This window comes from Nycticebus coucang, chromosome X, assembly GCF_027406575.1.
Source record: "Nycticebus coucang isolate mNycCou1 chromosome X, mNycCou1.pri, whole genome shotgun sequence".
In the NCBI taxonomy this organism is placed as follows: domain Eukaryota; kingdom Metazoa; phylum Chordata; class Mammalia; order Primates; family Lorisidae; genus Nycticebus; species Nycticebus coucang.
In genome coordinates this window covers 111,304,906-111,319,811 of record NC_069804.1, presented here as the reverse complement: position 1 = coordinate 111,319,811, position 14,906 = coordinate 111,304,906, and the positions used below count along the sequence as shown (strand labels likewise).

General features: G+C 44.5%; 1 protein-coding gene across 1 annotated transcript in view; it reads left to right on the top strand.

Moving 5' to 3' along the window:
- The window catches only part of TRMT2B (tRNA methyltransferase 2 homolog B), a 42,993-nt gene extending 28,343 nt beyond the window's left edge, over nucleotides 1-14,650 (top strand). The window contains 6 exon segments of the mRNA XM_053579050.1: nucleotides 9,415-9,561; nucleotides 11,844-11,938; nucleotides 12,888-13,102; nucleotides 13,263-13,364; nucleotides 14,123-14,239; nucleotides 14,454-14,650. Coding sequence (XP_053435025.1) covers nucleotides 9,415-9,561; nucleotides 11,844-11,938; nucleotides 12,888-13,102; nucleotides 13,263-13,364; nucleotides 14,123-14,239; nucleotides 14,454-14,557 — 780 coding nt within the window. The 3' untranslated portion in view covers nucleotides 14,558-14,650.
- Nucleotides 14,651-14,906: the final 256 nt, after the last annotated feature.

Below are 14,906 nucleotides of genomic sequence, written 5' to 3'. Positions count from 1 at the left end.
CTACAGGCGCTGAGCCTGCTTCATAATCTTGTAAAATATTTACATGGTTCCGAAGTCCAACCTACAAAATAAAGGTAGACTTATTCAGATACATTCAGAGAGGTCTACCTTTTACCTCTATCCCTTCTACCCAGCTCCTTCCCTCCTTCTATGGGTAACAACTTCTGTTGCTTTTTGCTTATTAAAAAATGTAAAAAATATAAAGAGAGGGCAGCGCCTGTGGCTCAAAGGAGTAGGGTGCTGGCCCCATATGCCAGAGGTGGCAGGTTCGAGCCCAGCCCCAGCCAGAAACTGAAAAAAAAAAAAAGTAAAGAGATATTTGGATCCCCCCTTCTCTTAGCTAAGAGATGTCTTACCATATACACTGTTCTGCATCTTGATTTTTTTTTCACACAATAGCATACTTCATTTTTTCTTTCTTTCCCTTTTTTTTTTTTTGAGACAGTCTTACTCTATAGCCCTGGGTAGAGTGGCGTGATGTCATAGCTGACAGCAAGTTCAAACTCTTGGGTTTAAGTGATCCTCTTGCCTTAGCCTCCCGTGTAACCAGGACTACAGGCATCAGCCATAGTGCCTGGCTAGTTTTTCCTATTTTTAGTAGAGATGGGGTCTCACTCTTACTCAGGCTGGTCTCTAACTCCAGAGCTCAAGCAATCCACTTGCTTAGGCCTCCCAGAGTGCTAGGATTACAGGCATGAGCCACTGCACCTGGCTTTTCTTTTCTTTTCTTTTCTTTTTTTTTTGAGACAGAGTCTCACTTTGTCACCCTCTGTAGAATGCTGTGGTGTCATCATAGCTCACAATAACCTCAAAATCAAGTGATCCTCTTGCTTTCAGTCTCCTGAGTAGCTGCGACTACAGGCACCCAAGAAGACACTCCAGGCTCGGCACCTGTAGCACAGTGGTTATAGCGCCCGGCACGTGCACTGAGGGTGGCAAGTTCGAACCTGGCCTGGACCAGCTAAACAACAATGATAACTGCAACAAAAAAATAGCCGGGCATTGTGGCAGGCACCTATAGTCCCAGCTACTTTGGAGACTGAAGCAAGAGAATCACTTAAGCCCAAGAGTTTGAGGTTGCTGTGAGCGGTGATGCCATAGCACTCTACTGAGGGCAACATAGCGAGACTCTGTCTCAAAAAAAAAAAAAATAGACACTCTAGTAGTTTTTCTATTTTTAGTTTTTATTTATTTTTATTTTTTTTATTTTTTGAGACAGGTCTCACTTTGTCACCCTTAGTAGAGTGCCATGGCATCATAGCTCACAGCAACCTCAAACTCTTCACCTCAAGTGATTCTCTTCTTTCAGCCTCTTGAGTAGCTAGGATTACAGGTACCCATCAAAATGCCCAGCTATTTTTAGAGACGGGGTCTCACTCTTGATCAAGCTTGTCTCGAACCTGTGAGCTCAGGCAATCTACCTGCCTCGGCTTCCCAGAGTACTAGGATTATAGATGTGAGCCATTGCGCCTGGACAGTTTTTCTGTTTTTAGTAGAGATGGGGGTCTCATTCTTGCTCAGGCTGATCTCAAACTTCTCAGCTCAGGCAGTCCACTCACCTCGGCCTCCCAGAGTGCTAGAATTACAGGTGTGAGCCACCATGCCCAGCCTATTTTAAACTTAATTCTAAAAGCTATTGGACAGCAACTGCAGAATTTTAAACAAGAGAATGGCATCATCTTACTTGCATTTCAAGGGTGGCTCTGGCTGCTGTGCAGATAATACACCAAGAGAAGGGGCTGGGATCTGTGAGACTAGATTGAAGGCTGCTACAGTCATGTAGGTGAGACAAGATGGGAGCTGGGTAAGTGGTAGTGGTGGAAGAAACTGAGAGAACTGTGTGGATCCAGGATATTTCTAGAAATTAAAACCTTGAAGACTTGGAGACTGATTAGATGTGGCTGAGGAGGAAGGGGACATTAAAATGGAGAGGTGTATTTTTTTTTTTTTTGGAGGCAGTCTTTTTTTTTTTTTTTTTTGAGACAGAGTCTCACTATATCACTTAAGCGATTGGAGTTGAGCGATACAGTGAGACTCTGTCCAAAACCTCAAACTCTTGGGCTTAAGCAGTTCCCTTGCCTCAGCCTCTCATGTAGCTGGTACTATAGGCACCCACCATAAAATCCAGCTATTTTTTTGTCATAGTTGTCATTGGATAGCAGGCTTGGGCTGGGTTCTAATTCACCAGCTCCGGTATATGTGGCCGGTGCCCTAGCCATTGAGCTATGGGCACTGAGCTTGGAGACATAGTCTTATTCTGTCCCCCTGGGTAGAGTGCCATGGTATCATTCATAGCTCACAGCAATTGCAAACTCCTAGGTTCAAGCAATCATCTTGCCTTAGTCTTCCCAGTAGCTTGGACTAAAGGTACTTGCCATGATGCCTGGCTGGTCTTTCTATTTTTTTGTTTGTTTGTTTGTAGCAGTAATGGGGTCTTGCTCTTGCTCAGGCTGGTCTTGAAGTCCTGAGCTCAAGCAATCCACATGCCTCGGCCTCCTAGAGTGCTAAGCTTACAGGCATAAGTTACTGTTCCTGGCCAGTAGGCACTATTCTAGATGTTTATGATATAATAATGAAGAAAATATCTCTAACCTTATGGAACTTATATTTTAGCTGGGTGGCAGATTTAAAAAAATAAATTATGTGGTTATGTTAGTTAGAAAGTGATAAATGTCATGGGAAAAATACAGTAGAGTAAGGAGGATAAGTTCTGAGAGCCGGGAAAAGTGTAGGCTGTAGTTTTTAATAGGGTCAAGGTAGGCTTCATTGAGAAAATGATACTTCAATAAAGCAGTGATTCTCATATGAGGGTAGTTTTGTCCTGGAGGGAATATTTAACAATGTCCGGAGACATTTTCAGTTGTTATCACTGGGGCATGGTTAGGTGGTAATATTGGTATCTAGTGAGTAGAGGCCAGGGATGGTGTCAAACTTTTTATTTTATTTTTTTGAGATAGAATCTCACTCTGTCACCCTGGAGTTGAGTGCTGTGGTGTCGTCATCATAGCTCACAGCAACCTCAAACTTTTAGACTCAAGCAATCCTCATGCCTCAGCTTCTCAATAGCTGGGGCTACATGTGCCCACCACAATGCTGAGCTAATTTTTTCTATTTTAATAGAGACGGGGTCTCACTCTTTGTTTTTTTTTTTTGAGACAGATTCTTGCTTTGTCACCCTTGGTAGAGTGCTGTGGCATCATAACTGATAGCAGACTCTGTCTCCGACTCTTAGGCTCAAGTGATTCTCTTGCTTTAGCCTCCCGAGTAGCTAGGACTACAGATGCCTGCCACAATGCCCGGCTATTTTTAGAGATGAGGTCTCGATCTGGCTCAGGCTGGTCTTGAACCCATGAGCTCATGCAATCCACCCACCTCTGCCTCCCAGAGAGTTGGGATTATAGGCTTGAGCCACCACGCCCAGCTAGGGGGTCTCCCTCTTGCTCATGGTGGTCTCTAACTCATGAGCTTAATAATCCCTCTACCTCCACTTCCCAGAGTGTTAGGATTACAGGCATGAGCCATCATGCCTGGCTGCTTTTAAACATCTTGCGATGATAGCTGGGCATGGTGACACACATCTGTAGTCCTGGGTACTAGGGAAGCTGAGATAGGAGGATCTCTTGAGCCTAGGAGTTAGAGGCTGTCATGTGGTATGATTGCATGTGTGACTAGCCATTGCACTCCAGCCTGAGCAACATAGTGAGGTCATGTCTCAGCCACTCCCCACCCTACACGCACACACACAACATCCTATAATGCATGGGGCAGTTCCCTATAACAAAGAATTATCTGCCTCAAAATGTCACTAGTGCAGCCAGGCACCGTGGTTCACACCTATAATCCTAGCCCTTTGGGAGCCTAGGGCAGGTAGATTGCTTGAGCTCAGGAGACCAACCTGAGTAAGAGTGAGACCCCCGTGTCTACTAAAAGTAGAAAAACTAGGCATGGTGGTACATGCCTGTACTGCTACCTACTTGGGAGGCTGAAACAAGAGGATTACTTGAGCCCATGAATTTGACCTTGCTGTGAGCTATGATGATGCCATAGTACTTTACCCAGGATGGCAGAGTAAGACTCTGTTGTTTTTTTCTTTTTGTTATTTTTAAATTTTATTCAGAGTGAGACTCTGTCTCAAAAAAACAAACAAACAAAAACAAACAAACAAAAAAATAAGGTCACGGCTTGGCACCTGTAGCTCAGTGGCTAGGGCGCCAGCCACATACACGGGGGCTGGTGGGTTCAAACCTAGCGTGGGTCAGCTAAACAACAATGACAACTGCAACAAAAAAATAGCTGGGTGTTGTGGTGGGCACCTGTAGTCCCAGCTACTTGGGAGGCTGATCCAAGAGAATTGCTTGAGCCCAGGAGTTTGAGGTTGCTGTGAGCTGTGTCGCTACAGCACTTTACCAAGGGCAACATAGACTCTGTCTCAAAAAAAAAAAAAAAAAATCTCACTAGTGCTGAGGTTGAGCAACTCTGGAAAAAAGACTTTAAGAAAATGATGGTGGGGGTGGAGCCTGTGGCTCAGTGGGTAGGGGGCTGGCCCCATATACTGAGGGTGGTGAGTTCAAACCCAGCCCTGGCCAAATTGCAACAACAACAACAACAACAAAAATAGCTGGGCATTGTGGCAGGCACCTGTAGTCCCAGTTCCTCGGGAGGCTGAAGCAAGAGAATCACCTAAGCCCAGGAATTGGAGGTTTCTGTGAGCTATGTGATGCCATGGCACTCTACCAAGGGCGATAAAATGAGACTCTGTCTCTACAAAAAGAAAAAAAAAGGATGGTGGGCTGGGCGCTTGTAGCTCAGTGGTTAGGGCACCAGCCACATGCACCGAAGCACTGGTGAGTTCAAACCTGGCCTGAGACTACACAAAAAAAAAAAGAAAAGAAAGAAAGCAACGGTGTTGGCCAGTCGAGGTGGCTGATGCGTATAATCCTAGTATTCTGAGAGGTCGAGGCTGGTGGATTGCTTGAGCTCATGAGTTGGAGATCAGCCTGAGCAAGAGCAAGACCCCGTCTCTAAAAATAGCCGGGCGTTGTAGCAGGCACTTGTAGTCCCAGCTACTCGGGAGGCTGAGGCAAGAGAATCACTTGAGCCCAGGAGTTTGAGGTTGCTGTGAGCTGTGATGCTACAGCATAGTACTCAGGGTAAGAAAGTGAGACTCTGTCTCAAAAAAGAAAGAGAGAGAGAGAGAAAGAGATGTTGTCTTAGGGAAGAGCATTCATCACAAAAAGAAATTGTTATTGCAGGCTGGGCACCTGTAGCTCAGTGGTTAGAGCTCCAGGCTCCGGCCACATGCTTCAGGGCTGGTGGTTTTGAACAGGCCTGCTATAAATAAAAATAGCCTGGCATTGTGGTGGGCGCCTGTAGTACCAGCTACTAGGGAGGCTGAGGCAAGAGAATCGCTTGAGCCCAAGAGTTTGAAGTTGCTGTGAGCTATGATGGTATGGCACTCTACCAAGGGTGACAAAGTGAGTCTCTGTCTCAATTAAAAAAAAGTCAATTGCTATTGCAAAGACCCTAAGATGGAGTGTGGCTGGCTTTTTAGAAGAACTGATAGTAGGCCCAGATGGATAAGGGGAAGAGGTGAATGAATGAGGGCCAGATTATGCTTTGGGGTCATTGTTAGGACTTTGGCTTTTATTTTGAATGAAATGGGGAGCCATTGTAGGTTTTGATGGGGGCTGACTGCTATGATAAGATTTAGATTTTTTTTTATGAAGTCATAGTTGTATACATTAATGCAATCATGGGGTACAATGTGCTGGTTTTATATACAACTTGAAATATTGTCATCAAACTGGTTAACATAGCCTTCACAGCATTTTCTTAGTTATTGTGTTAAAACATTTCTATTCACAACTAGTAAATTTCACATGTACACTTGTAAGATGCACCATACATGTGGTCCCACCAATTACCCTCCCTCCACCCTATGATTTAGATTTTTTTTCTTTTTCTGTGATTTAGATTTTTAACAAGATCACTCTGATTGCTGTGTTGAGAATGAATTGGAGGTTGGTGGGAGAGGGTAGAAGGAGGGAGCCCAGTTCAGAGGCTGTTGTAGTAAACCAAGTGAGAGATAATATAGACCAGTGGTAGCAGTGGAGATGGATATACCTTGAAGATAGAACAACAGGATTTCTTTCTTTTTTTTTTTTTGTAGAGACAGAGTCTCACTTTATGGCCCTCGGTAGAGTGCCGTGGCCTCACACAGCTCACAGCAACCTTCAACTCCTGGGCTTAAGCAATTCTCTTGCCTCAGCCTCCCGAGTAGCCGGGACTACAGGCGCCCGCCACAACGCCCGGCTATTTTTTGGTTGCAGTTTGGCCGGGGCCGGGCCTGAACCCACCACCCTCGGTATATGGGGCTGGCACCTTACCGACTGAGCCACAGGTGCCGCCCACAGCAGGATTTCTTGTTGGATTGAATGAGAGGTAGTTAGAGAAAGAGAGGCTCCAGGTGCTTGGGTAGAGCAAGCAGAAGGATGGGGTTACTATCAACTGACAGGAGAAGACAGGTAGGGGACATTTGGGTAGGGGAAGATTGGTAGTTCAATTTTGAACATATTGCATTTGAGATGCCTATTAAACATCTGAGTGTATACATCAAGTAGGTAGTTGGATATATTATCCTGGTGTCAAGAGAGAAATCAAGGAGTTGTTAACATGTAGATGTTATTTAAAATCACAAGACTGGGAAGAGATCACCAAGGGAATGAGAGTAGATAGAAAAGAGAAGAGGAACGGGGACTGAGCCCTTGGTCATTCCCATTTTAAGAAGATTGGGAGAAGAGGAAGAACCAGTAAAGGAGACCAAAAAGGAGCAGCCAGTGAGGTCGTAGCAGACAGGAGAGTGAGATGTCCTGGGAGCCAAGGAAAGAAAGTGAGCCAATGAAGAGTGTCTCATCAGCTGTTCCCAATGCCGCGGATAGGTGGAGGAAGAGAACTGAGAATTGACCATTGGACTTCATAACAAGGAGGTCAGGGGTGACCTTATTGTGAGCTGCTGCGGTGGAGTAGTGGAGACCTAATTCAAGTGGGTGAATAGAAGAAGAATGGGGAGGCAATGAATAGGTACAGTCCTTGTGTGGAGTTTTGCTACACAGAGGAGCAGAGAAATGGAGTAATAGCTAGTAGAGAACATGAGAGTGAGAAGGTTCTTTTCTAATTTCTTCTTAAAATGGGAGAGTAAGAACATGCTTGTATAGTGATTGGAATGACCCGTTTAAAGAAAGTAGTAATGGTGTAGGAGGGAGAGAAGGGAGACAGTTTTAAAATTTTATTTCATCATAGTAGGATTTTTAGGAGGAATATTCTGTCATTTCAACTAGAAATTCCCTTCAGTCTTAATACGTAGGCATTCCCATGTAAGAATAGGAGTTTTCATTCCATTTTAAAATAAAGAAACTGGGGCGGCGCCTGTGGCTCAAAGGAGTAGGTCACCAACCCCATATGCCAGAGGTGGTGGGTTCAAACCCAGCCCTGGCCAAAAACTGCAAAAAATAAAATAAAATAAAATAAATAAAAAATAATAAAGAAACTAGGCGGTGCCTGTGGTTCAGTGGGTAGGGCGCTGGCCCCATATACCAAGGGTGGCGGGTTCAAACCTGGCCCCGGCCAAACTGCAACAAAAAAAATAGCCAGGCCTTGTGGCGGGCACCTATAGTCTCAGCAACTTGGAAGGCTGAGGCGAGAGAATTGCTTAAAGCCCAAGAGTTTGAGGTTTCTGTGAGCTGTGACACCATGGCACTCTACCAAGGGCAACAGAGTGAGACTCTGTCTCAAAAAAAAAAAAAAACATGGTGGACCCAGAATACATGCATTATGAAAACAAAAGGACCTAATAAATTGGACAGTGTGTCCTGTCATGGTAGTAACTGGCTTTTGTTTAAAAAGTCTGGCTTTTAAAAAAAATGGGGTGGTGCTCATAGCTCAGTACGTAGGGCACCAGCCACATACACCGAGGCTGGTGGTTGGAACCCGGCCTGGGCCCGCTAAATAACAATGACAAGTGCAACAAAAAAATAGCCGGGCGTTGTCTTGAGCACCTGTAGTCCCAGCTACTTGGGAGGCTGAGGCAAGAGAATTGCTTAAGCCTAAGAGTTTGAGGTTGCTGTGAGCTGTGGTGCCATGGAACTCTACCCAGGGTGACGACTTGAGACTCTGTCTCCAAAAAAAAAAAAAAATTGGCTTTAAGGAGTTTTGACATCACAAAAACTAAATCAGGATTGCATTTGACTTTTATTCACCAGGAAGAAATGGAGGATCTGACTAAGGTATAATATAGTTGGCACCTGGTTGGGTGAAGAAATACAGAAATGATAGGCTAACATTAGGAAGTTATAAGTAGGAATGGAATTATAGCAGCTTAGTGATACATTAGGAATTGCTGCCAGAAGGAATTCACAGATATGGAAGATTATTATATTCCATACTGTATGTAGAATAAACTGAGATTCCATATATGAATAATTTTTCTGTTCATTCATACTTTCTTTTAATAATATTTATTGAGCATACGGTATGTGCCAGACTAATGATACAACTCTAAGCCTTCATGGAGCTTATTGCTTAGAATACAATGGATAGTATCCTTTGTAAGGTCATAGGGCAGGGATCCTCTTATGGCACCGAATTAATCTGCTAGGGCTACCATAGCAAAATACCACAGACTGGGTAGCTTAAACAATGACATTTATTGCCTCATTGAGGCTAGAACTCTAAGATCAGGGTCTTTGGCAGATTTAGTTTATAGATGGACACCTTTTTTGTCCTCATGTTGTGACCTTTTCTCTTCATCTCTTTTTTTATTTTTTGTTGTTGAGACAGAGTCTTACTCTGTCACCCTGGGTAGAGTGCCATGGTGTCATAGTTCATAGCAACTTCAAACTCTTGGGCTTAAACAATCCTCTTGCCTCAGCCTCCTGAGTGGCTGGGATAACAGGTGTGTGCCAGCACACCTGGTTAGTTTTTTTTTTTTTCTTTTTTCTGTTTTTAGTAGAGATGGGGGTCTCCCTCTTGCTTAGGCTGGTCTTGATCTCCTGAGCCCAGGCAATCCACCCGCCTCACAGCCTCCCAGAGTGCTAGGATTACAGGCATGAGCCACAGAGCCCAGCCGGTCTTTTCTTTTTATATATTTATCTCTGGTGTCTCTCTGTGTGTCTGAATTTCTTCTTTTTAAGGATGACTGTCAGATTGGATTAAGGCCTGCCTTAACAGCCTCATTTTAACTTGGTCACTTCCTTAAAAGGCATATCTCCAAATACAGTCACATTCTGAGGTACTAGGGGTTAAGGCTTCAATATGTGAGTTTTGGGAAGACATAATACAGCCCCAGTCACCTACCATGAATAATCAGCTGTAGAACTTGTTCGTTTTCCCTGTATAATAATACTGTTTCCTTCCTAGTACTATGAAATGTTCCTTCGACAGTCTCCAGTGGAGCCCTGCCTTCTGTTTCATGAAGGTGGATACTGGCGTGAGCTCACAGTCCGCACCAATAGCCAAGGGCACACAATGGCTATCATCACTTTCCATCCCCAGGAATTAAGTCAGGTGAGACTCACAGGGTGATAGGGGCAGCTAAGCTGTAGCAACCCTACCTGTTACTATGCAACTGTTGGTTTGGGGAAGTTTCAGGGCACATAGCAGAAACTACACATCCATGGAATATTTATGTTCATTGGGGAGAGGGGTTGAGATTGGGGAGGGGAAGATTCCAAGGATAATATTTAACCCTACTGCTGGTATAATTAAACTACTGTGGCTAGGTTATCAAATTAATTGTCATGTGAGGATTTCTAAGTAATTTATTTTATTCTGAGACAGAGTCTCACTCTGTTGCCCTGGGTAGAGTGCTGTGGCATCATCCTGGCTCGCAGCAACCTCAAACTCTTGGGCTCAAGTGATCTTCCTGCCTCAGCCTTCTGAGTAGCTAGGTCTACAGGCATTCACCACCGCACCCATCTAGTTTCTTTAATTTTTAGTTAAGACGGGGTCTCACTCTTGCTCAGGTTGGTCTTGAACTAATGGGCTCGAGCAAGCCATCTGCTGTGGCCTCCAGAGTGCTAGGATTGCAGGCGTGAACCACTGTGCCTGGCTGAGTCCTAAGGATTTTCGCAAGAACTTTACCCATGGTAGTAGGTGCTCTACTGAATCTAAAAGCCAATTCAGTAGAGACTAGAATATCAGAAATTCATAACCCAAATAATAATTAACATTTGTAGCACACTTAGAGCTTTCATACATTCACTTTTTTTTTGAGACAGAGTCTTAAGCTGTCACCCTGGGTAGAGTGCTATGGTGTCACAGCTCACAGCAACCTCAAACTCTTGGGCTTAAGTGATTCTCTTGCCTCAGCCGCCCAAGTAGCTGGGACTACAGGCACCTGCCACAATGCCCAGCTATTTTTTGTTGTTGTTGCAGTTGTCGTTGTTGTTTTAGCAGGCCCTGGCCCAGTTCAAATCTGCGAGCCTTGGTGAATGTGGCCGGTACCCTACCCCCTGAGCTACGGGCACCACCCCAAACATTCACACGTTAAACCATTCATATACTCTCAGTCAACTTGTGAAGTAGGCAAGAGAAGGCAATGCATTGTCACCCTCATTTTACAGATGAGTAAAAGGAGGCATAGAAATACCCAAGGTTAAAGAACTAGTAAATAGCAAAGCTAGGATTTGAACCCACAACTTTTGATTCCTGGCTTGGTGTTTTTAACTTTCTAGCTCCAACATGGTTTGTTGTGATACATCCTTGTATAAGGCTATTACTTAGGTTCTCTGTAGTGGCGTAAGAATTTTAAAATGTTACAAACTCAAAGAAAGGATTTTACTACCAAGCTCATTCTCTTCTGTGCCCCCTCTTTTCTTTCTCCTAGGACTCAAATGTCTTTTGAGGTGGTGTTTGGGTGGGTGGTTGGAATGTCTGAAGTGGAGATGTATAAAGACAATTGAAAGGTTATTAAAGATACAGAAATAAAAAGAAAGGTTATTGCCTCTTCATAATGGTACAAAAACTTAGTTTAGCTCCTTGTTTAGAACAAGTACAACCTTACACTTTTTTGTTTTTTTTTTTTTTTTTTGTAGAGACAGAGTCTCACTTTATGGCCCTCGGTAGAGTGCCGTGGCCTCACACAGCTCACAGCAACCTCCAACTCCTGGGCTTAAGCGATTCTCTTGCCTCAGCCTCCTGAGTAGCTGGGACTATAGGCGCCCGCCACAACGCCCGGCTATTTTTTGGTTTTGCAGTTTGGCCGGGGCCGGGTTTGAACCCGCCACCCTCGGTATATGGGGCCGGCGCCCTACCGACTGAGCCACAGGCGCCGCCCTGAGAGAACCATTTTTTTTTTTTTTTTTTGGCCGGGGCTGGGTTTGAACCCGCCACCTCCGGCATATGGGACCGGCGCCCTACCCGCTGAGCCACAGGTGCCGCCCACCTTACACTTTCTTTAAAGAACTAGTAGAGGCTCAAACTAGAGAAAGTGCCAATTCTGTTGTTTAGGATTTGTCAAAAGCTGATAAGCAAAATAGTGCTTCTACTGAGATGTGAAAATAGTGTTGTTTTTTTTTTGTCCTATAAAATGTTGCTTTATGGTGTTATTTATAATAGTTTTTTTTTTTTTTTTGCAGTTTTTTTGGCTGGGGCTGGGTTTGAACCCGGCACCTCCAGTATATGGGGCCAGTGCCCTACTCCTTTGAGCCACAGGCACCGCCCTATAATAGGATTTGAGAAATGTGTCTTCTTGTCTGACTGTTGCCTGGCTTATTACTGTAGAGCCTGGAGAGAACATTTCTCAGAAATGAGTCTTTGCTTGACTACTGTTTTTGTGGTCTGGGCAGGAGGAGCTCCGTGTTCAGAAGGAGACTGTAAAGGAATTTTTCATCAAAGGCACTGGAGCAGCCTGTGACTTGACCTTACTATACTTCCAGGAAAGGTAAACCTGCAACAGCCAAACAGCAAGTAGGAGCCCGATGGCTTGTAGAGTCTCCGTTTTTGGATTGTTTATGCAGAGGTGCTGATTGATAGTAGAAGATCTGGGCTAAGTGCTTCTGGCCCTTGTACACCAGCCAGCTCTGGGAACCCAGGTCAGAATGTAGATGATATTGTCTACATGGACTTTCATTCCCTAAGGGAAAATTCCTACAGAGCTCTCAGGGCCTTGGCAAGGAGGCTGTGTCTCCTAGCTGAGATGCTAGGGCCTCCTCTTCTAAGCAACCACTAGCTATGGTATGGCCCACCATTGCAAGATGCTTTCTTCTTTTATTTATTTATTTATTTATTTTTTTGAGACAGTCTCACTGTGTTGTCCCAGATGACAGTGCTGTGACATCAGCCAAGCTCACAGCAATCTGAAACTCCTGGGCTCAAGTGATCTCTAGCCTCAGCTTCCTGAGTAGTTGAGACTACAGGTACCTTCCACAGTGCCCAGCTGATTTTTCTATTTTTATTTTTTATTTTTATTTATTTTTTTTTTTTTTTGAGACAGAGTCTCACTTTGTTGTCCTTGGTAGAGTGTCGTGGCGTCACAGCTCATAGCTACCTCAAACTCTTAGGCTTAAGCAATTCTCCTGCCTCAGCCTCCCAAGTAGCTGGCACTACAGGCACCTTCCAATGCCCGGCTATCTTTGGGTTGCAGTTGTCATTGTCGTTTAGCAGGCCTGGGCTGGCTACAAACCAGCCCAGGTATATGTGGCCGGCACCCTAACCACTGAGCTACAGGTGCCAAGCCTAGTTTTTCTATTTTTAGTAAATATGGGGTCTCTCTTACACTTGCACAGGCTGATCTTGAATTCCTGAGCTCAGGTAGTACTCCTACCTTGGCCTTCCAAAGTGCTAGGATTACAGGCATAAGCCACCATGCCTGGACACTTATTTTTTTCCAGCACCATGACCCGTTGCAGCCATCAGCAGTCCCCCTACCAGCTCCTATTTGGGGAACCCCACATCTTTGAAGATATCCTAGGGTTGAAGATCCACATTTCTCCAGAAGCCTTTTTCCAAATTAACACTGCTGGTGCAGAGATGCTGTATAGGACTGTGAGGGAGCTGAGTGGAGTGAACTCTCACACCATCCTTCTTGACATCTGCTGTGGAACTGGCAAGTAGTAGCCCAGGGCCAACTTTGCATGCTGCTTAGCTCCCAGGGTCCTTGCAGCTTGTAAGGGTAGGTAGCGGGAGGTAGTGGTAGTGACCCAGGAATAACTTTGTTTGTTTAAAACTCTAAAATACCTTCCTCATATTCTCTCTTACCTCCCCAGGTGTAATTGGCCTATCTCTAGCTCAGCATACATCCCATGTCCTCGGGATTGAATTGGTGGAGCAGGCAGTAGAGGATGCCAGGTGGACTGCAGCCTTCAATGGTACACAGCTCACAGTCTGGGGAGAAATTAAGGGATGCAGTTGTTTCTGTGACATGTAAAGGATCATGTGGGAAGAGGCAGCAATTGGATCTCTGATCTTCAGGGAAGAAAGGAGGGGGCTCTGGAGTGGTCAAAGTGGAGTCCTGATGGTTTTCTGGGGAAAGGTCCCAATATCTAATATTTTTTATTTCCTATCCAGAAGAGAAGCCTGAGGGAAGGAACAAAGCTAGGCAATAAGAAGGGATGTGGCAAAACTTGGGACTGGAAAGCCTGGACATTAAACTCATGAGGCATTACATAGCATCATGCAATAGGTTTAAAGCCTGCATTTTTAGTAACAAAACCTTTTCTTCAAACAAAATGTGCCAAACTGCAGTATAGAAAACAGATCATCTTGTCCCCTCTACCCACTTCCAGATACCTCCTGAGGCAGTGTGTGAAAAGGTCTGATAAAGCAGGAAGAGCACTTGAGTAAAAGTTAAGGTTCTTGTCTTGGTATAGGTGTTTATGTACCATGTGAGTTGTTAATTTGTAAAATAACACTATCTTGTCACTCAAGCTGAAAACCTTACTGAGATATTTTAAGGGAAAAGTGCTTTGGAAACAATGAAGTACATCCAAAATCATTTCTTTCATTTGGAGGTTGGCCAGATTCAAAGGGAACCTAGCAGAGCCCTGGCTACTATACATTTCTCTAAGGTGAAGCTTCCCCACTATTGCTGGGCTTGAGTTATATCATGTGAGCCTCTCTTCCACAGGCATCACCAACTGTGAATTTCACACTGGTAAAGCAGAGAGGATTTTGCCACAGCTGCCAATGTCAAAGGAAGATGAACAGTTAATTGCTGTGGTGAACCCTGCCCGTGCTGGACTGTGTAAGGATGAAAAGCTAGTTGGGTGTTTCCCATGATGGCCACCAGCTTTGATTCCTCATTCCCACTCTGTGCTAATGGTACTCCCAATGGGCAGGCCCTGAACTTGTTTCTTCTCTATTCCTAATCAATCCTATGTGCTGGTCAGTTGGGAGTTTATGATAACTGGGACCATGGTAGTTTAATTATGTTAACGGCAAGGTATTTCTTCCTTCAGATTATAAGGTGGTTCAAGCCATTCAAAACTGCAGGGCTATCCACACTTTAGTTTTTATTTCCTGCAAGCCCCATGGTGAAACCATAAGAAATATCATTGAGTGAGTCTTGACTTCTTTTTTAATTTTTTTTTCCCATTATGCAAGTAATCTATGCATGTGCACAATGTGGAAAATGTAGAGATGTAGGCCAATGCCCTTTTTTTTTTTTTTTTTTTTGCAGTTTTTGGCCAGGGCTGGGTTTAAACCCACCACCTCTGGTATATGGGGCTGGTGCCCCACTCCTTTGAGCCACAGGCACCACCTCCAATGCCCATTTTTGACAGCAGGAAATAGCTAAGAAGTCTTTGTCCATTTTACCTTCAAGATTTCAGGACCAAATCTCCTTGGGGGAAATGAGAAGGGATACTAAGAAAGGGGGTTCAAGTGGGATGGGAGGAAAACCTGGCTTGCTG